The sequence below is a fragment of the Dufourea novaeangliae genome, unplaced genomic scaffold (genome assembly GCF_001272555.1).
Source record: "Dufourea novaeangliae isolate 0120121106 unplaced genomic scaffold, ASM127255v1 scaffold14, whole genome shotgun sequence".
Taxonomy (NCBI): Eukaryota; Metazoa; Arthropoda; class Insecta; order Hymenoptera; family Halictidae; genus Dufourea; species Dufourea novaeangliae.
Genome location: NW_015373890.1, coordinates 2672297 through 2695362, shown reverse-complemented (window position 1 = coordinate 2695362; position 23066 = coordinate 2672297). Strand labels below are relative to the sequence as shown.

General features: G+C 30.9%; 3 protein-coding genes across 4 annotated transcripts; 1 reads left to right on the top strand and 2 right to left on the bottom strand.

The window, feature by feature from the left end:
• Positions 1-147: 147 nt before the first annotated feature.
• Positions 148-2592, bottom strand: LOC107186516 (mitotic checkpoint protein BUB3). Its single transcript, XM_015574403.1, has 5 exons — positions 2420-2592; positions 2135-2330; positions 1681-1750; positions 853-1163; positions 148-781 (listed from the first exon to the last, which is right to left on the bottom strand). The coding sequence occupies exons 2-5, from the start codon at positions 2327-2329 to the stop codon at positions 377-379; spliced, it is 981 nt and encodes a 326-aa protein (XP_015429889.1). The 5' UTR covers position 2330; positions 2420-2592; the 3' UTR covers positions 148-376.
• A 254-nt stretch (positions 2593-2846) lies between these two features.
• On the top strand, positions 2847-5052 carry LOC107186067 (nucleolar protein 56). The gene is made up of 3 exons (XM_015573868.1): positions 2847-2925; positions 3461-4032; positions 4119-5052. Exons 1-3 carry the CDS (start codon positions 2923-2925, stop codon positions 5050-5052), a joined length of 1509 nt encoding a protein of 502 aa, XP_015429354.1. The 5' UTR covers positions 2847-2922.
• A 5357-nt stretch (positions 5053-10409) lies between these two features.
• On the bottom strand, positions 10410-21329 carry LOC107186364 (clathrin interactor 1). 2 transcript variants are annotated; one of them, XM_015574220.1, is made up of 9 exons: positions 21145-21329; positions 17367-17446; positions 16714-16832; positions 16066-16448; positions 15746-15962; positions 15103-15655; positions 14868-15008; positions 11115-11348; positions 10410-10706 (listed from the first exon to the last, which is right to left on the bottom strand). In XM_015574220.1, the coding sequence occupies exons 1-9, from the start codon at positions 21183-21185 to the stop codon at positions 10612-10614; spliced, it is 1863 nt and encodes a 620-aa protein (XP_015429706.1). In that variant the 5' UTR covers positions 21186-21329; the 3' UTR covers positions 10410-10611. The 2 variants fall into 2 exon arrangements, with proteins under 2 accessions (XP_015429706.1, XP_015429698.1); XM_015574212.1 differs by lacking the exons at positions 10410-10706; positions 11115-11348 and adding an exon at positions 11646-14541.
• Between the last annotated feature and the right edge of the window lie 1737 nt (positions 21330-23066).

The window sequence follows — 23066 nt, the reverse complement described above, 5'->3', positions numbered from 1 at the left end:
CACAATGTTAATAATTTTTACAGAATATATTACAGATAGTAGAACATACTAAGACTTAGTTTGTAAAATACTGTTTAATTAGTCCATTCTGTTAAATAAAAAAATATTTTTTACAAAAAACATTTTATTAATAATTGACTAGCCTAATAATTCTGAACAGGTTGTTGTTTACGTTGTAGCGGTTTTATGATTAACAGTCGTCACTTATTTAAGATATAAAAATGTAAAATACAACGCTGTCGGTATATACATTACAAATGGAGCAATTTCTGTGAGAAGGCTTTAACGTTCGATTCTTACTGCTTTAATAAAGCAAGGTACAATTTAAAAGTCTTCAATCTATTACTTTTGTGAAAAATTATTTTACAATAATATATTATTTTGGTTTGGTTTCCTGGTCATTTACATATCTAATATAAATTTCAATTTCATCTTTACCACCTGGTGGAATTTCAGCTTCATTCAAATATGATACACCTATTGCAAGTACAGATCCATCGTGACTAAAACTAAGGGCAGCAACACCAGCATTATATCTATGAAATTGGCATAAACGTTTTTTGTTAAAACCATCCCAAATATTCACATATCCATCTGAACCACCAGTTGCAAATGTATTGTATGTTGAATGAAAACTAATAGCATTCACTGGATATATATGTTCTACATTATTCTCCTTTATCCTGTGACACTTAAATGCATATTTCTTTTTCTGCGCTTCTGGTGTAGTGTCAAGATATTCAACAGCAACACGGCCCTCTATACTGCTAAGAACATATCCCTGAAAGTAATTGGAATAATAACATACTGCTTCAAATAGTTCTTTATGAAGCCCTTAAAAATTAAACTTACTTGTTCATTAGGAAAGCCTTTGATACAACGTGTCTGATACTTCAAACTACTTTCACGTCTTTGAAACATACCAGCCATGTTTCTCAAATCCCAAATACAAACTTTTCGTTTAGCTGTACCTACTACAAACTTGTCCCCACACACAGACAAAGCAAGAACAACATCTGGTTGTAAATAACTACCCACGCAAGTGGGTGTTCTAGGGTCCCAAAGTTTTACTGCTGCATCCCAACCACCAGTTAATATTGCATTTACTGCAGCACAATACTCAATTTTTCTAATTGGTTTATCATGCGTTCCCATCACTGATTCTATAAGAAAATATATGTCTGTGATTCCTGTGTTCTACAGTGTTAACACTTAGCCAACCACGCGTGTAAAGCCTAACCATATGCTTTCTACCATGTACTTTTCGAAAGTAGCAAAGATTAATCTTCACTTCTTGAAAGACAAAAAGAACATATAAACATAATTTAGGTGGATAGATCAGGCTTGTTGTAAATGATCCTATATTACATGTAGTTTATACAAAACATGAAATAAAAAATAAATAACATAATTAAGTACTTTTTGTAGTTTATGCAAAACATAAAATTAAAGAAAAATTACATAATTTAAATAAAATTAAAAATGAAAAACGTATTTTAGTATTTTTTTCAAGTTTAGTGGCGTTCGAAACAGATATGTACAAAATAGGAGGCAACGTGTTGCTTAGGAAAAAGTGGGAGATCTCCCCAATTGATCATGCAGCAACTTACTTCAAAGAGGAGAGATCTTCCCATTCAGTTGGCTAAGTATTAATATAAATAAATGAACAATTACTCGTACCAGTATTGCTGTTGATATCATACATTTTTAATGTATTTCCCAAACCTCCACTATAAGCATGAACAGCATCCTATGTAATAATAAATTTTAATTACAGAATTACAAGAAATTAAGAAATCCCATTAGCTTACACACACACACACACACACACATATATATATGTAACAATAATGCTAAGCACAAAACCAATGAAACTGTATTATAAATATGTATGGCATTATACATGTATGTTTAAAGAAATACATATAATTTTGTTTCACTTCCTTAATTGTCATGTTTTTTTACCACACAGAGCTTTACCTTACATTATTCTGTCAAAGTTATACTTTTCTTTTTCTTTTGCTTTTTTTATGTTTCAGATAAACATGAATGCAATAATTGATTTACTTATACAATAAATACATTGTTACATTGAAACTATTGATCGAAACGACATCAATGAATTTATGATTACCTGAAATGCAACGTCTAGAACTGGTAAATCATGATTATATTTTAATCTCATAGTGTTAGCATGAATATCATACAATCGGACTGTACTGTCCCATGAAGAGACAAGAAGAAATTGCGTTGAATTCGGCCCAAATTCAACCGCCGAAATTGCATCGGTCGGAGGAGATTTGATTTTAAATTCTGTCCGAGACTCCATTCTTAAAGAAAATACAATAAAATTTATGAAAGTCGTATGCCCTAACATACAAATAAACATAACCTGCAAACAGTAAAACAATCCACGTACATTGTAAGAAAATGTCGTCGCTCTTAACAACGGAGCTAGAATATATTTATCCAAATCAGTGGTAGAAATTTATCTATAATTAAACTGATAATATACTATCTATAAACTGATTCAAATGAAATTTAAATATTCTAAACGAAGGTAAAGGCACACACTCGTACACATAACGTAACGGGGCACGTTAATACATTGAACTTAATATGAATTTTGCACTTATAATACAAATTGCAAATAAATACGATGTTAAATAATCAGCGAAATTACTACAAGTATATCGGTTGCGAATAGCCGAACATTTAATTTTCAGTGAACGATTCTATTACACAAATTTTACAGTGAAATATCAATGGAGATTCAAATATCAGGAAACATTAAAGACTCCATCTTCCTTTCTACCTATATATACTAATATCCGGAACACATGGTCGCTTCCTAACCATGGTAATACGTTTTCGGAGTTGTGTACTGTTTGAAAATTGAATGGAACATAAAATAAACGAAACATGGTAAGCCGATACACCGATTAGATAATAATATTAAGTTTTGATATAATTTGTTTTCAATACTAAACATGGATAGAGCTTTTAACAGAATGATGTTTCGGCTTGAATGTAACAATAGGCGATGTAGCAATTTATTCATTTTGTATATAGTATTTATCAAATAAAAAACACGATACTATGTTTATGTGTTAATATCATTGGCTTCATCGTTTTGAATGCAATAACAATTGCCGACAAATGTTTGATACAAACACATCATGAAAAAGTTTTTCCGAACTGTTCGTAAAAACACGTGTAAAAACGCTCGAAAGTACTCTGAATGAGTTATGTTTTTGTATCCAGACAGTGTCCATTAAGCTTTATATTAGTCAATCAACTTATTTAATTGTGTACTTTTGTTTTGATCCTTTTCTGTAATCCATTAAAATAATAAAAGTTGAAAGCTTTACAAAATGTTCATGCAAAATAAAGCAGAATACACATACAATAAAGTTATGTATTTACAATAATCTATGTAATTGTTATTTTAATATTTCAGTCGAAACTCTTTGTTCTATTCGAGCATGCTGCCGGCTATGCTGCTTTCTCTGTCAGAGAATTCGAAGAGGTAGGAATGCTATTGCCTCAGGTTGAAGCATCTGTTACAGACCTGTCACGTTTTAATTCAGTTGTGAAACTCATTGCATTCTCACCTTTCAAAACTGCTTTAGCAGCTTTAGAAAGTATAAACAGCATTTCTGAAGGAATTACTCCTGAAGATTTACAGTTATTTTTGGATTCCTGTATACCAAAGGCCAAAAAGAAGGAAAAGGTAGTCCTAGGTGTGTCAGATCCAAAACTTGGAGCTAGTATCACTGAAACTTTGGGTATAAAATGTGATCATACCGGTGTTGTACCAGAACTCATTAGAGGAATCAGATTTCATTTCCATAGTTTGATAAAAGGGTTCACCGCTAAAAGTTCTGGTGTCGCACAACTTGGTCTTGGCCATAGTTATTCTAGAGCTAAAGTTAAGTTTAATGTTCATCGTGTCGATAATATGATTATACAAAGCATAGCTTTGTTGGATCAGTTGGATAAAGATATAAATACATTTAGTATGCGTATAAGGTGAGTACTCACTATGTAATTTACATGGTTTCTCCAAATTTATAAGTATAATTTATACTAATGAATACTATAATATGTAATTACAGAGAATGGTACAGCTACCACTTTCCAGAACTTGTGAAGATAGTTCCTGAAAATTATATGTATGCCAAAGTTACACAGTTAATAAAAAATAGAAAAGAACTTACAGAAGAAAAATTAGAAGCCTTGGAAGAAGTTCTTATGGACAGTGCTAAAGCTCAAGCAATCATTGATGCATCAAAGTCATCCATGGGAATGGATATTAGTCCTGTTGATCTCCTTAATATCGAAATGTTTGCAGCGCGTGTTATTGCTTTGGCCGATTACAGAAAACAATTGTCAGAATATTTGAGATCTAAAATGGCTGGAGTAGCTCCAAACCTAGCTACACTGATAGGTGACCAAGTAGGGGCCAGATTAATAGCACATGCTGGATCTCTTACAAACTTAGCAAAATACCCTGCCTCTACTGTACAAATATTGGGTGCAGAAAAAGCTTTGTTCAGAGCATTGAAAACAAAGGGTAACACTCCAAAATATGGATTACTGTTTCATTCAACTTTCATTGGTCGTGCAGGTACAAAAAATAAAGGTAGAATTTCAAGGTATCTTGCAAATAAATGTTCCATAGCGTCAAGAATTGATTGTTTTACTGATATACCAACAAAAGTATTCGGTGAAAAGTTAAGGCAACAAGTAGAAGATAGGTTGAAATTTTATGAAACTGGAGAAATACCTAAGAAAAATATTGACGTTATGAAAGAAGCAGTAGAGGAAGCAGCACAAGTAATAGCAAGTATGGAAACAGAAACACCTAAGAAGAAGAAGAAAAAAGATAAGAAACGAAAAAGTGAAGTTCTAGAAAATGGAACTCAAAATGGAACAGAAAATGGAGATGAAAATAGTTTCGTTGAAAATGGTGTAGAAAATGAAACTGAAGAACCAGTAAAGAAGAAGAAGAAAAAGAAAAAGTCAAAAAGTTTAGGCGAAGCCGAATGAGAATCTATAATTTTTAAGTTCCTGTATAATTGTAATACGATATGCTGATTGTACTGTTTCTACTCCGTGAGCGGTGTAAGTTGCATGTAAGTTGAAGTAATTAAGTGCACTGTTTTCTAAACAGTCTCCATTATAATTACAATCTTTATAGAATTATTATTTAGTTTCTTAATGAGTAAAAGTTCTATTTGTAAAGATATATAAAAAAAGCTGACAACTGAATTATAATTTATGGACATATTATTCATGTACGACTTGACTCTTGAAGTTTATTAAAAAAATCTGTATTATTTTATAAAAGAACAACTGTAAAATATAATCTTTTGTAATATAAATACTTGTATACATGGCATTTTGCAAATTATTTCTTGTTTGAGCTGTATACTTTTGATATACCAATATGGTATTGCAGAACTAAAGAGAGACACACTAAAGTGTTTAATCTTTACAAGTCTTAAATGTAAAATTTGTTTTAAATTTACGTATACTATATAGATAAATTACTACATTATAATTACAAAGGTACTTTAGTAATGAAAAACATCTACAGTGACTCAGTGAAAATTGTGTGCATTTATGTAAATTTGGCCTTAGTTTGGTACATAATAAGATAATGATTTTGACTAAAGTTGAGTTACTAACTTCCAGTTTAATATATTTTCATGAGGTGTATAAAAAATTTAGAGAGTAGAAATTATTTTTTATTATAAAAAGGTAACTAGGCAAAACATGCCGCAAATTGACCTCACACTCAGAATTGTACAAGATATATAATAAACCATAACTAATAAGTATTATGTACAAAATTATTTCCAATATTTTGTAGAAGAGCCTTTGTATCGTCGAGACTTGTGTGGTCGTCGTGACATCAATTGAACTAACTTTTCTAACAAATTAGACTGAATGTTTATCCACGCTGTTTTCAGTGTTGTTCTTAATTGATTTTCATTTGATATTTCATACTTTTATATTTATCTTCTCAGTTCATGCAAAACTTGTTCAATTATATTTAAATCTGCGGATTGAGCGGGTGTTAGAATAACTTTTCGACAGTTATACAAAACCCATTCTTGTGCAATGCTTAATTGATGTGTAATTCGTATCGTGGCTTCGTAAAACATAGATGTTCTTAACTGTATCCTTAATTTTTTAGGACTTTACATGTGTTTTTTAGAATTTTTAAATAAAAATATTTGTTCATTGTTCCTTCAATAAATTCTAAATTTCTCACTCCGTTAGTTGAAACAGAATCTTAGATTGTTCAAAGTTCTAGTTGAAACAGAATCTTAGATTGTTCAAAGTTCTAGTTTTTCATTTGTGTCAAATAAGTTTAGTTTGCTTTTATCCGTAAATATAACATTCTTCTAAAAGTTATTATAATACTGTTTAGTGAACACTAATCCCCTTTGTCTATTTTTAGCGCTCACATACTATTTTCTTCTTAATAGGTGTAATATATCCTTCTTCTAACATTTTCAACACTTACGAGTTTTCTTAAATGGATATTTGTAGGATTTTTATTCATCATCAATTTTGCTATATCCCTATGTTATTTCCTATTATTCAGATGATAAATTACGAAAGTTCACGTTCCACTACAGTTGTTTGCTTTTTTTAAGAGAATGATTTTTATGCTGTACGTGGGTATTCGATAGGCGCTATCCGCTATCTACATATATGTATGTACATATATGTTATATGGAATAGAAAAAGAAATAAGCATCATTAGAACGTGATGCATTTTTTCAGATAAACGTCGGAACACTCCGTTCTACGATTTTCAGTAAGTCCATTACCGTGCTGTTGCAGTGGCAGTTTTTTTTTATAATAGAAAATAAGTTTTATTTTCTGATCTTCAATAACAATTTATGAAAATGTATTAAACTAGAAGTTGGTAACTCAATTTTAATAAAAATCTTTATTCTGCTACTAAACTGAACGAAAATTTGTATAGATGCACAATGTACGATTTTCACTGACTACTCATTTCATAGTATATGAAATTTATTATATTCCTATATTATAATTTTTAATTCAGTTTTTCATGAATATTAATTTTATTAAAATTATTGTTTCCATCATATATTCATAATTTCTTAATTAAGCACGTTTTACAGGTTCTTTTTGTAGAAAAAAATATATTTTCTCTTTCGAGTTTAATATACTAACTTATCGTGTTTTATTTAAAAAATTTATATATATTTCACCTAATTAATCATAAACTGGTTTCATAAAAGAACAAATGTTCAAACTTACGAATAAAAATACATAACTAGTAAATAGTAGTTAGACTATTTGTTAAATAGTAAGTGAATTTGTATGTGTATTTGTTTGGCTCAAATATACATTGAAATACTTAAGGTTAAAGAAAATGAGATTTAGCTTTAATCTTGAAGAACATTCCATATGTACAAGACACTTAAGTGAACATGTCAATGCAGGGGAAAGGTACATTTTATGATGTTAAGAATGAAATAAATTGAAGTAGTTAATAATTCGTATTAACACCAGCACCAATGAGCATTTAATAACGATAAAACTGTGATGTAAGTATAAATACCTGAATTAATAATTACAAATATCGCGACTACTATAAACAATATTCAGTCAAAATCGACCCGTGAGCTATCAGTTATCGTTCGCACGTATGTATCATAAGCGACATAATGGCGGTCCTGAATTTTACCAGAGGAACAATCATTTTTAGCTCTATAATAATTGTTTTTATACATAAAACCGTAATGTATATGTAACTAGGTATACTAAACGCGCGATTAATATTGATATGTACCAGGATACATGTATTGCTTAATGGTTTCGATTTAATACTTATTTCCAAAATAATTCAACATTAAATGCAACTATACATGTGTATATAAAGATCTAACAATAAAAATTACTTTGCAAATTACATAAACTAGTAAGTTTTTCATACTTGTTTCCTATGTACATAGCAGACAATTACAAAGTTTACAAATGTAATTGTAACAATTACATAAACGACATAAATCATTAACATAGTTTAATTAAATAAGATTTATAAATTGTTCTTGTAAAACGTACAGTGAACAATATCATCGCGCGCAATTAGCATAAAAATAGAATTCATAGTTAAACAGAAATCAATGATACATATATCAATAAGATAGATATCACTGTTCTATCTTTCTTTTAAAATTTAAAATTAATATAAATATTTGAATATATAACTTTTTACCAATATTCCGAGTAAAAATTTATAAAACTTATTCATTAACGAAAGAAAGAGTTGATTAATTTCCATGATTTTAATTTTTATCCAGTTTGACTTTATAAAGGCCTCTGTAATTCTAGACTGTAATCGTGCCTCTATATGTTTCAGCAGTTTCAATGATGGTAGTACCACGCTTACTCATATTGACTATACTTGTTTATGTTTGTACAATAATACACACATATGTATGTACATATACTGATACATACATACGTATGTATATTTTAATACTTTAAAAATATATTCCCATCTACATCAAACATTTTGTTTCATATAAAATGCTCAAATAATGGAAAATGTAAAGGATCCATATTTCCCTTACAAGATTCAGTCTCTGATACTCGCATAGAAGCCTGTAAGTTATAATCCCACATCAAGTTTACAATAATTGAAACAGAATTTCATAACAACTTAACAATACAACTGTCTGACAGATGTGAAATACTTTCAACCATATAGAATATGTTGGGTATCTGTTCTATGTATATTATTAGTTATAGTACATGTTCTATGAAAGCAATAGATCACCTAAATCATTCATTCAAGAACACGTACAAATATAAATTCAAACTTTGCTGCAAATTCTGAAATAATTTCGAAATTTTATTTCTTTCGTATTATACATAACAGAAACTTGTAGTATCTACTATATTAAAACATAACTGACAAATAAAAAATTTGCTACATTAAGTATATACTACTGCAAATAAAAAATAACGAATACAGCATGCAGACAAAATTTTCAACAACTGTTCCATTATTAAATAATCCAATATCTAATTATTCTATAACAAATCATTCCATAATATATTTCAGTATCATGCAGCAAAGATTTATGAAATCATTCCCAACAAACAGCACGCGTAAAGGAAATATGACTTAATAATCTAATAGTTAATACTTAAGTATTAATAATTATCTTCTGCTCTTCTTAATAGTCGCGTAAGAAATTATCCGGAAAGATATGCATTTCTTCATTGTTAGTAACAAATAACTAAGAAAGTGATATTCAGTTTTTTTTACTTTCCTCGCCTACTTTACAAAAATTCTAGAATATCATTCAATCACAAAGATAATTAAATTTCTCGTAACTATGTAATTACGCAACTACAACGTCCTCAAATAATTTACAATTTACCATGAAACACATAATATTATTAAATCACCATGCTGAGTGGAGCGCTTTTAAAGCGCGGAAACATTCTGTTGCGCTGATTTTGTGCTTCTGTGCTTCTTTCATTAAAATAAGATCTTTCATCCTGCCACATGCTTTTATATTCATCTATATTCCCTTAAATAGCACTAATTTTGTATAAGTTCTTTTTCGTGCAAAACTAACTGTAATAGGGAAGCACTTATCGTTAGTGATGTTATTGCGTCTGTTCATTCTTCTTTATAGACGAATACCATCAACGCCGAATATTTATAATAGAAAAGTGAAACGACTTTAACATTGTTGTCACCAATATAAATGCAGCTTCCTGAAGACTGCAATAATGGTATTTAACTATAATTCAACCTTTGTAAAAGCATCCTCCATTTCTTCAAAACATTAAATAACATTTATAACAGAATGTCTCATATTCAGTAGTAAATAAAAGTAGTATACTACATTCCCACAGGTTTCTATAACTCACTTTCATGCATACATTCTTATAATACATTATACACGTAAGGCATAATCCTGATTCGTCGTAAAGTTCAATTTACAGTATGTATAAAACGTTTAGGACAAGTCTGCCTGATTTGTTCCCGCGTAATTTGAAAATAACGTAAATATCCGTTACAAAATTGTAATATTCATATTGCGGAATGTTACTGGGAACATACATTATCTAGAAATATCACTTTGTGACAAATACATGCTCACAGATGTATTGAAACTTAATAATCTATAGAGCTGCTCTAAAACTTTAAACTAGACATGTAATTTATGTAGTATTCATCACAATGTATATGTATTATCTTCTTTAATAAATTGCTTTTCTTTTCTGTAATTATTAAATTGAAAGTAAAATAATAGTAACACAGTTCATGTAGTGGAATATTGAAAAACTGTTTGACTGAAAATTATGCAAAATTCAGAAATTTAAAGTACTTCCGTCTTAATCATTTGTGAACACATGATTACGCAATATATTTTACTGATCTTTTTGCTCTGACATTTACATTACGCAATTGTTTACAGTTGCACCCTGTATATAATTAGACTGCTTCGTCCAGAAAATAGAAAATTTATTTTAACTTCACTTATTTAGTGTATGCCTTTGAGTTTCACTAATATCAGCATTCAATTGCTGAAAAGTTCATTGAAATGCAGGGAAAAATGCTGAATTTGCTTGTTGCTGTTTCTGCTGCTGGGGTTGAATCATTGGTGATGTATAACCCATTGTTGGTGATGCTAAAATAATTATATTTTCCTTGTTACATGATACCTGTTTTACATTAAATTGATGACAATATATTGTACAATATACTCTACAGAATTCAAAGTACTGAAATTAAACTTAACATTACATAAACTGTTCAATGAAAATAAGATGTACAATTTGTTTAGTCAAAATAAAATTTATACTAAAATTTTTGTTACCTTGGCATAATAGTAATAATAATGTTTTTTAGCCAAAGAAACATTATAATTTTCTTTAAAAAGATAGAAGTAAAATAATACAATTTTTAATATGTACAGACACAATAGATTTCAAAGACTTTATTATATTATTATAGATTTTTATGACTGAATATGTATTATGTTCCTTCAAACTATTCCAGTAAAAAAATTAATTTCTATTTCTCATAAATTACTTACCCACAAGATTAATTTGATGTTGTGGACTATTACTTGCTAGTTGATTCATTGTTGGTGCAGGTCCAGATTGTTTAACTTTACTTCCCATTATGTTGTCAAGATCTATATTTAGTCCTGAACGTACCCAAGTAGACCCAACTTGTGCTGCTGGATTGTTTTGCATCATTTGGTACGACATTTTGGAATTGGTAGTTGGGGTAAGAAGATTTGTAACAGGCGGTAATCCAATTGTTCCTAAATGTGACATTTCATTTAGTTGTTAACACACCATTTTCTTTTCAATACTTTATTATATTCTCGCATTCACATTAGATCAACTTATTACTGTATTGAAATGGTAAAAATACTTAGTAGTTATACACAAACGTATTTCTGTTTTATTCAATACAGGTTATACTAAATTATTACAATACTTAGAAAAATAAATTATTTAATTTTATATATTGTATGGTGCGACTTTAGTTACAAAACATTCTAAACGACATTCGATCGTTTACTTGTGTATGATAATTAATGAAAAGTATAGAAAAAAGGGAAAAACATTTTAATGTTCCTCCACTAGTATTCAAATTATTTAAATGTATTTGCAACTATCTTATTCTATTCTACTGCTTGTAGAGCCTACGATCAATTAAAGATACCACGCTGGCGGCTAAATTTCTACATTCTTTGTCATGATCCCCAGTAACTACATTTTGACACAAATCTAAAAGCCAAAATTTTATTTCACCAATACTATCAAACAATTCAGTAATGACTATATCTTCTGGTACTGCGAGAAGCACAGCTGCAATATTTTCTATTACTGCCACTCTAACTTTAGCCTGGTCATGATATCGCAGGGTCCATGATAATTCGACAATTTCTTTTCCCATTTTGGGAGCCAGCAAGCAATTCTGTGCTGCTACCATTATAGTAGACAAGGTTTTTAGAAATCGAATTAACAAGATGTTCTCTTGATCTGAAAATATTTTCAGTCCACTATTTAAACAAGTGCCTTGTTTACCAAAACCATATAGGAGCGGATAGAAAAACGAAGATACAACATTTCCAAATTTATTTTGAAATGTTTTAGGAGATTTTGTACTACGCATGTGTCTTTTTGTGTGTAATTCAATCCTTTTCTCAACAATTTCTCGCCAATCCTGCACAGCCTGATCTTCAGGCTTTTCAAATTCATCAAGGTCATCGCTATAAAGTACCCTGTATTGTTGACTTTTCTCAGTATTAATGAAAAGTGATACTCTGTTACAAACTTCGTTTCTTGTTGATTTTAGTTTTAACTCGCGTATATTCCTTTCGCCTTCATTAACTGGAATGCTTGATAATCGTCTTGCTGATTCTGCTAATACATCTAGGAAGAATAATCGTTGACTCACAGAATATTTATCCACTTCCATGTAAAATTGTTTACACAAATATTCAGCGCATTCTTTGGGATAGACGGTAAGTATAGCTACGCAAGACTTAAATGTTAATACTTCAAAATTGTCCGTGTAGCTAGATTCTTTAAGTGTTACAAGAAGCTCTAGCAGTTCTATAGCAAACGATACATCATCGCCTGGTAATTGCGATAATATTAATTCTTCACATACTTGCATTGATTCGGAAAAAATATCTGGATTTGTCGAACTTTTTTCATTCACTAAATTATCACGTAAGTCACGTAAATAGGCTGGCCGTAATTTTTCGCTAGCTTTCGTATCGTTAGACATATCGTATGGCACTAAATCATCATCACTATCTAGTTCTGAATCACTTTCATGGTTGTCCTCAGTTATAGCATTATTTTCTGCAGTAGTTTTATCTGTCACATTTGATCCCTTTAAATATGTCGTAGTAGAAACTTCTTCGCATTTATCGTCATCATTTCTGTCTAATCTTTTTTCAACTAGAAGACAACATTCTACACCCAATTCATATAACTTTTTGTCGCCTAATGTATCAAACTCAATGTCATCAAGAATTAAATCATTTACTTCTGCATAACTTTTTTTTACTGAATTTTTTGTTACTGTGCCTAATACTTTTAAAGAATTAACTGTTTCTATCACTTCTGTTGGCATACTTTCGTAGTCGAAACAAAGTTTCGGTGCTCTGTCTGATTCAGATAATTCTTTAGTGAAAATTTCACCGACACACATTCCTATCGCTCGTAACATAATATGCGTGCATTCAAGATGTACTGATATACCAAAAAGTAGCAACCTTTGAATATTATCTTTTTCGTTTCTACTTAAATAGTCTTTTGATTTCCTCATACTCGTAATAATTAATTTCGTGATGCTTTTATGTTGCTCCAGGGAAGTATGATTCAAAGCACTTTTATCGCCCCAAACGTCTAGAAGCTTCATCAATAATTCAATCAAAATACGATTTTGACTTAAAAATTTTGATAAATACGTGGTTAAATTTATTATTAAACTATCATCATTATAATAACACATGAAAGGAATTTTTGTTGTTAATGTGTATTTCCAATTTGCATTCAATAATGCATCACCGAAAATTGGATTTACACCGAAGTTTACGTCACAATGCATTAAAAATAATACAGCTATCCGTTCTATACTTGGTGCGTCTAATGCCTTCAATATATTTTGAATCAAATTCTGTTCGTTATTTTTATTCTGAAAACACCATTCTGTTAAAATAGTGGTAAGAGGCAGCAAATTTTCCGATTGTGTAGTAATTAGTAGCTTGCTGATTAATACCGACAGTGGTTTAATATCTACATTGATATCGTATTGTAATCCAGTGTTCATCAAAGATATTGCGCGAGCGATATGAAAATTTATAATTTTAAAATACGTTCGAGGGAGAAAAGTCTCCAATGTTTCATTTTTCATTTTATTAGCCACTCGGTTAGGCAAAGAAATTAAAATTTGTACAAAGTTTCCCCAGATTTGATCTAACTCCTCCTTTTTCCTTATACTTTGTATTTGGCTTTTGCATGCACTCACTATTCCAGAAAACGAAGAATCACTTTTGATTAATAATTCCAAAATTGTTGAAATAGTATAAATTTTCTTCTCATCTTCAGTTTCTTTCAAAACGTAACTTAAACTTGATAAAGATTCAGCTAAAATTGGTAAAGTTGCACCATCAACAATTATCAATTGCTTAATTATTGGATCTAAAGTATGATTCTGTAATGGCCAGTTGTGATCAAACTTTTCGATTACTTCTTCTAAAATCCTTCCATATAACATACAATCAATTTCTAAGTCAAAATCAAGATTGCTGTATTTTTGTGGCGTAAGTGGACCTGGTAAGAATTTAATGTATTCAGACATATTCGACTTCAGTCTTTCCAAAGCGTTATTGCTTTTGATAGGACCCATATTACACAATTCTTCCAAAAGTTGGTTTGCAGCATGCTTTGAAAGATTTTCAGCTGAAGTGATGATTTCTTCCATCTCGAATGCTGTAAGGAAAGTCTCTCTTGGGGGCATTATACTATCTTTAGAGATATTTTGAAGAATAAGAAAGCATGCACAAAATTTTACAGAGACGATTCATACTATTTTCTCAATCATCAAAGAAACATGAATAATATAAAACAAACTATAGCAAAACTCTTTTTATCGCGGCACTTAATATATTCTAAATTAGTGATTTTATGATTCAGTAATACTAAAATATACTTTATAAGATTGTACGCGTCGTTTTCATTAAATGACAATATATCTTCTTCATATTACTAAACCGTAAAATCTGAAGAATGTTAATGGTAATAAACACAATGCTTACCTCCTTGGTTAGCCGTGAGAGGAGAATTCATGCTCATAAAAAGATTGGAATTGTTGGAATCATTTGCTTGTCTATCCACAGGACCAGAAGTTATAGAATTTAAACTGTCCAAATCTGATAGAAGATCCGTGTTTAAAGGCGCTACGAAAGTAAATAATAATCTAATATTAGAATTCACATACGTCTTGACGGCAGTTAACAGTTAAACATTAACTTGAAATTATCTATAACATACCTGCATTGTTATTTAATGTTTGCTGATTATTAAGTGCTTGTGGTTGCAGAGTATCAAACAAATTACTATTAACATTAGTATTTTGAGAATGTGCATTTGCAGCAGTCATAGATGTTAACGAAGGTGTGCTTACTGACTGGGTATTGATAAACATTGAATTATTGGCATTGTTAGTCACTGAACTATTAACATTTGGTACTGTGGCTCCCATCAGATTTATTTGTGCGTGTGGCAATTGTGATTGTACCGAAGGATTAGAGATTGTTACAGATGAGTTGAATGCAGACGTGAAATCTGCAAACTCATCATTATCTTTCGTTTTTACAGTAGGGCTTCCGAACGCACTAGTGAAATCCCCAAAGTCTACATTTGTATTTTGACTTTGTACAGTAGATTGAGTATTCGCCCTTGGATTAAAGTCTTCATCATCATCAACTGCTGATTTGGTATTATTCTCGCTCTGAGAATCGAAAATATCATTTAAAATGTCATTTTTACTCTTTTGCTTAATAGGCAATGACAAAGAGTTATTTTGTATTCCCGATACACCATTCTGTAAATTTAGTTTAATTTATAATTTTCCATATTTATTAAAGCCTAGGTAGCTATGTAAAATCTTCCAAGTATAATAATTTTCACTCACATTGGATTGTTCCCTTCCGTAATTTGCAGCAGCACCTAAATCTACTTTTTTTATAGTCCTTGGCAATCGTGCTGGTGAGGCATTTGTGGAAGCAGTAGATACAGATGTGGTTTTATTAACACGGTCTGTGCTATCCATTGTATCTCTATATTCTCTACCTCCTCTTTTTGGGCTTGGATGAACATCGTTATCTGAATCTTCTCTTTCACCATCATCGCTACCATAAATAAAAAAATTAAAAAACAAACAATACAAGAAAAAAGGTTATTACTATTAAGAAAGGGATATCAATTACTATCTTATTAACGTGTATAATATACCTGTTATTTGTATCTTCGAAGCCTTTTCCGCGATTTTCTCTATCCCAATCATTGTATGCATCTATACTACTTTTACCCCATTTTGGGCTATCTGTCCATCTGTCTCCACCTCCAAATCGCATACCCATTGCTTCACTAGACAGACCAACATATTTATCCTTATTCTTTTTAGCTTTTTTCCTCTCTTCTCTTAGTTTATCATCATCCTGGATGAAGTCAATTAATTCCCTGACTTTATGCCTTATATTAATCCCTTGATCTTTCCCGAATTCATCGATGCAAGTGTAATTTTCCAAAGATCTGAGATCATAAATATGTTCCCTAGAAGATGTGACCACTCTTTCTGAACCATTGCGAACTAGGTAATTTAAAAGTAAAAGAGACTGAAAAAGAGAAAATACAACTGTTAGAAAATTACAAGTAGTTGAATTTTACAATAGAATAATAGGGAGAAGATAGAAAGAAACAAAGTCGAATACAGTTTTTATATGTTAAACCACTGCGTACGATTATTATCGTTGTTATAAAAATATTTAATTTATAATAGATGTTATAATAATAAATTTCCATAACAGGTAATTTTTCAAGGAATATATTCATTGAACAATACTACTTAAATATGTACGTTTATGGTGTAAATGAACATACCTTGTAAGTTCGACGCCAATTTCGTTTTTCTTGCAACATCCGTTTCCACAGCATGGACATTACCTCGGGAAATTGCTCGTATGTGAATGTAGCCTGAGCAAGTTCTTGCATCATTGCCCCTGAAATAATACAAGCGGCACAATTAATTCCACCATACGTCGAACTTCGAAAACGGATAAAATTACGACATGAGTCGACCACTCGTTTAGCGAACGTATACAAAAAAATTTTATATCAGAAAGTTTGGCAATTATAAATATTCAATACAATCATGGTTTAATGAATTTATTAGACAGGAACTGGTTCAGTGTGTTTATAAATAAATTCTTCAAACGATAAATATACCAATGTGTTCAGCGTTCATTTTTATCGCATGAAAGATTTGCCCCGGCATTAATTACGAAATACCGAAGTTCGTCAATAACCTTTCTGAAAGTTTGAAATTCCATCTTTACTACATACGATAAGTAAAATGTTTATGTTGAATTGGTGATGTAATACAACATTACGAATTACTATAAAATTTATTTATTTATTTATTTATTTATTTATAATATTTTTTTCTTTAACTAAATAATATGATTCCTTATGGTCATAACCAATCTATGTATGTTTATGCGAGAGTGTACTACTTTAAAAATTCAAATTCATACCGGTTGGACCCCATGCATCGTCATTTGTTGCTTCCCGAACTTTAGCCTCCGTTTCCGTGTAATTCATTACCACATTGGTCCTGTAAAATCAGATTTCATTCTGTTAATAAATTATAACAATTGTTTTTATTGGTATTTAATTAAGCTATACAAAACAATATATATATATATATGTCTTTGATATATAATTCTGATGTAAAATTGCTTTCACTGTATATATCCAGATCGTATGAACACCTGCTAATTGCGTAATAATTTTACGCCTCCGCTCGCATACAATACTTCTATGTATATGTTCAGTTAGAAGTTGCGCACAGGTAACTATACAGAATTCCAATATCGCTTTTAAAAATTGTTTTCATAAAATTTCATCTATGAAATTGTGGTAATACGATAGAAAAATGTATTATTATGTAGTTTATTCAACATTCCCTTAAAGATAAACCACGTCTATAAAGGATTAAAAATACCTGTTTTTTAATTTATACTCTCTCTCACTCTGAACTTGTGTTTTAAAATAAATGTTTAAAATAGACGGTAATTTTCTAGTATAAGGACAAACTGAACCAATACTAGTATCTTAATTGATATTCAATGTTTATCTACGACCAGTTAAATGTTTAAAACCGGCTTTCCGGTTTTATTCGTAGCTGTTTATTCAAACTGAACTGTTTTTTTCTACCACATACAGTAATCAAATGATTTGTATAGCAAGTGGCAGTACTACCATATCGTGTATATAAATCTTTTTAATGTCATAACTTCCGAACAATTAATTTGCAGATGTACGTTGGTATAAGATTATTATGTCAATATGATTATCAAATGTAAGAATTAAAATATTCGAAATCACACATCGGAACATTCTAGACAGCAGTTGAAGGCGTCGTTGCACTTGTCGCTCTGGTCAACAGCTACATACATACATTTGTCACGCATCGGTACGTGACGAGTATATGAAAACTATAAAACTGGAAACTCAATTTTTTTACAAACTTTGGAATTCTATTTGGAATATAATAACTGTTCCTAAATTTTGAGTCAATATACCAATAAAAATCAATACACAAATATCACTGGATATACTTATCAGGTATGAGAAAGAGAAAGGTTTCGAATGGATTTCAGTCAATCCAACTTTGCAATGTTACTCAAATTTCTTTGCGGTTGGCCATGACCGAATAGGTAAGTGAGGAATTGTAATATTTGTTTCTTACTTTTGCAAAGTTGTATTATACCGATTAATTCGGTTTAATAGGTAATCAATCGATCAGCTAAAATATTTATTTTAAATTGTTGCAAAAGCATGTACTACGATATAAGTATTTGACACCTATCCCCAAGTAGTAGATGATTGCCATGTATAATACACAATGGATAAACGAAGTGTATGTGAAGTCCGTGTTATGGTGAAGTTTACGGTTTTCATGGTTAAACTTTATACGTTGTTATCAAGGTGTTCATGCAAGGTCGTGGAATCACATCTTGCTCGTGTTTGTCTTCGCCCGAACATTTTTCTGATAAGAAACGATAGTGTGACATCGATTCTCCGCAATGCTTATGAAATTAGGTGTTCGGCTAAAGGTGAAAATATTTTTTCTCCAGTATACAAGATATATTTGTTGCAATAAAAAGGACATATTTTTTCATATAATTCATATACGTTCTATATAAATAATTATAACCTTCTTTAATAAAAAAACAAATGCACCGACTAAAATTGTGTAAATGAACATTTTATTTGAAATTAAAAGTAACGTGTTAATGAATTCTCTTTACTTAACTCGTTTAGTTAAATGTTTAACAAAATGTTAAAAACAACTAAATTATCTGTGTAAATGAGGTTATACAAACAATCAATGTGTTTCTAATGTACATTAAATATAATATACACGGGTAGATGCATACGTTATAACTTTTTAATGTTGGAAAAGCTCTAGTGTAAAAGTAAAAACAAATGCAGAAAACCGTAGTCACTCGTGGGAACCACGTATCAGTGAAAATAACGATCGTGTTTGGAATCAAGATCTTCACATGGTCGTCTGTGGATTGCATTTGTATTCAGTAAGTGCTGTTCGAGATAATGGTGTTCTTCCGCTTCTCGGTTTCCACGGAACGCAAAGAACCTCATATTTCCGATCGTAATTATAAATGAACATGTGTTGGCTTGTTTTAAATAAATAAAATACGAGCACGATAATCGCATAGCATTTATAACTACGTTCTGGTATCATGTGAAAGGTTATAAAAGTGAAACAATTAAAAGATAAGAATAACAAACGGTACAAATAATAGGTACTAATGTTTGAAAACCACTATTTAATTCAACACTACGGCCATGTACACACGATGTATGTATATGCAAGAACCGGTGCTATAATAATACACACCCTGCGATTGCGTAAAAAAAATAGAAGGCAAAAGGTTCATCCAAACGTAACATTTTTTTACGCTTTCAATTTTCATGAATATTCTTCACCCGTGTTAACTAGAACTGCACGAAAGCATAACTTCAACAACAGGTGTGAGAATCACGCAAGAATGCCTAGCATTCCTTCGAACGAAAGTCAAAAGAAGATGAATTAATAGATCAAAGAATTGTGAATTTTCTTTGATATTTATTTCGGTAAAAATGATTATCTAACAGTTGTTTATCGTTTTATGTAATACTATAAATATTTGCGTATAAGGAATAACTGAAATAATGTTCATGCATGAGGATCAGTTCTCCATCAACGGTGCCCCCTCAACACGTCGAACTGTTTTTATTGAGGAAAACAGGTATTTCATCGATGCAAGTCGTTTTCTTACGTTTAAATATGCAACACTTTCTCAACTAGCAGTCTTACATATCATGAAGGGTAACCTGTTTGTGAGCTTGCTGGAGCAAGATTACCTACCAAGTCCAACTTTTGCTATGGTAAAAGTAGTTTTCGTCTATTATATTCCGTTTTAAAAGAAAAATAATTTCAATTCGAACGTATTTATATCCGTTTAAACATAAAATTCTACTAATAAGAACGGCTAAAGAACCATATCTATGATAAGTATGAACATAACATATTTGTATTAAAATATTATTAACTAAATGTTGTATTGAAATATACAACATAAATATAAATAAATTGTGTGTAAATGCATTACATTCTCTTTTTTGTAATATTCTTTATGGTCACTACATTTTAACCAGAGACTAAAAGAGCTGATGTTTACATTAATAACATGTAAGCATCAGCAAATAAATTTGGGAAATGGTGTAGACTACTGCAACGATAAAGATTAAAACGAATATCTAAGAACAGAATAGAATCGTATGCGCTGTCACTAACGAAATATATACAGAGGAAGTAGCTATTTAGATTATATACTTTATCTTTTTACAGTCATACCATGTTTGGTACCATAAAAGACGTTTCCTGTTATTTGACCTAGAAGCTCATATCCGATCGAGTAATTGTCACTCGATAACTTATTCGATTAAGGAAACAATATAATAATCATATAAAGTATTCAAAAATACTGGATCCTAAATAAAACCACCACTGGAAGCTCGACTCACTTGCACGAATTTCCATTAAACGGAAAAAGTAAGTTTGGACTAGAAGACTGCGGAAGCGCGAGTTATTCGTTAGATAACATGAGGTAAGTGATTATTAACGAACACAGAATTTAAGGGCGAATGAAAGAGCGTGCAGCGTATCAAAGCAAGTAGAGTGGATTGCGTCGAAAAAAGTAAAAGCAAGGTTAGATCGCGTGTAACTGACTTAATCGTACTTACGCCTTATCCATCAACTCCCGCACTTTCCACATGTTCATCATCGTAATTCACACTTTCCACTAGATGTAATATGCGTTTCCCGCGAGAAAATTACGGAACTTACACCAATAAACGTACACCAGATGTTTTTAAGAGCATTTGATTTCGCGACGGCGACGGCGACGGCGAACGAACGTCACCAGGCGGTGGCCATGTTATCCCTTCCACGTTCCACTAAACTAATAATCGTCACAGGTGTTTTAAGTCTGCCAACCTGACTTTTCGTTATCACAGGTTCTCCTACCTGCTTCTACCTGACGTTTTTATTATGTTTTTACGATTATTACGCGCAGTAAGGGACAGATGAACTATAAAGAATCATTCGAGTAACCGAGGTGAATTAGTTTCCATTCAGTCCAGTTTACCATCAAACACGTTCACCTTGATAAATTTAAGGTAGATTAATGTAACCCAATCAGCTGTCAACTATAAAGTATTTGACGCTTGTATTTAGTTATTTAAAAAAAGGATTGTCATTCTTCGTGCTCGGTATGTTTACGTCGTATTTAAATATAACCTGGATTTGAACTGTTGCCAACTGATTATTTAAAAACTGAAAACAATCATATCCGTGCGACGCATTTCATATTGTTTACAATAATAGCGTAAATTGAACCACTTTATTTATTCAATTAATTGTTTAAATTCAATAAACGGTTTCAAAATATTATTTTCGTCCCGAATTAATGAATTTACATTTGTATTATACATTTCTTTGTTCGACGACAAATCACAAATATAATATTTATTACAATCTCGATAATCTTTTTTATAATCATGTATAAGCCACTAACAAAAGTGTTTGTTTATTTCAATATCGCCCGAGTGAGATGGAATGATATTGACGTTTTATTTTTATATGTATAATTATTATATCATTAATGAACTGTCATAAAATGATATTTTATGAGAAGCATATATTTTTAACGTATCGATTTATTATTTCAATTGCTATTCTTATATATGATTTATTTTCAATTGACAACAATATTTTACCTCTGTGAAGTTAGCCGGGCAATTATGACTTTTTAACGTTTCATTATACCCAATCGAATGATGGTCACGCGTTCTTTTGTAATTAAGTGATCAAAATTTGATCGTGAAGTTAGCCGAAAATTTTTTTTTTCGTCGGATTCAGTTTTTTAAATGCTCAATCGATGCGGAATCGTTTGGTGGTCATTGGTGGCCTAATCACAACATTTGGTGGTACTTAGTTTCTATAAAAAACGAAAAAAACGATGTAGTCATCTGGCATTTCAGGATACAGGTGTACCAACGCACGTTTAAAGTTGATAAAACAGATATTTCTGGATTGATTGTCTTTTCGGATGAATCATCAATCCAGAATTATCTGTTTTATCAACTGTAAACGTGCGTTGGTACACCTGTATCATGTATCCACCAGATGACTACATCGTTTTTTTCGTTTTTTATAGAAACTAAGTATCACCAAATGTTTTAATTAGGCCACCAATGACCACCCATCGACCACCAATCGATTGAGTATAATGAAAAGTTAAAAAGTTAAAGTCGTCCGGCCAACTTCACAGAGGTGAATTGTTTGCTATCTATCACCATCTAGTGATAAAATTCTAGAAGTATTAGCACCGACTAGGTATAGAATAGACCTATCATCTAATGCTTTTTTCTGTCCCACGTTCATAGGACTACGTAGCCCTGTTACCATTTTAGTATCAATATCCGACGTTACCGATAAAGTATGAATTCTGAGTATTATTAGCACAAATGAAGTGTTATATATTCCATTCATATTACGTATATCTATATGATTTCACGAGAATAAAAATATCCGATGAAACGCGCTAGTGACCTTGCGTCACACAGTTTATTGACCTAACCGTGTACCATTTTTTTTTTTTTTT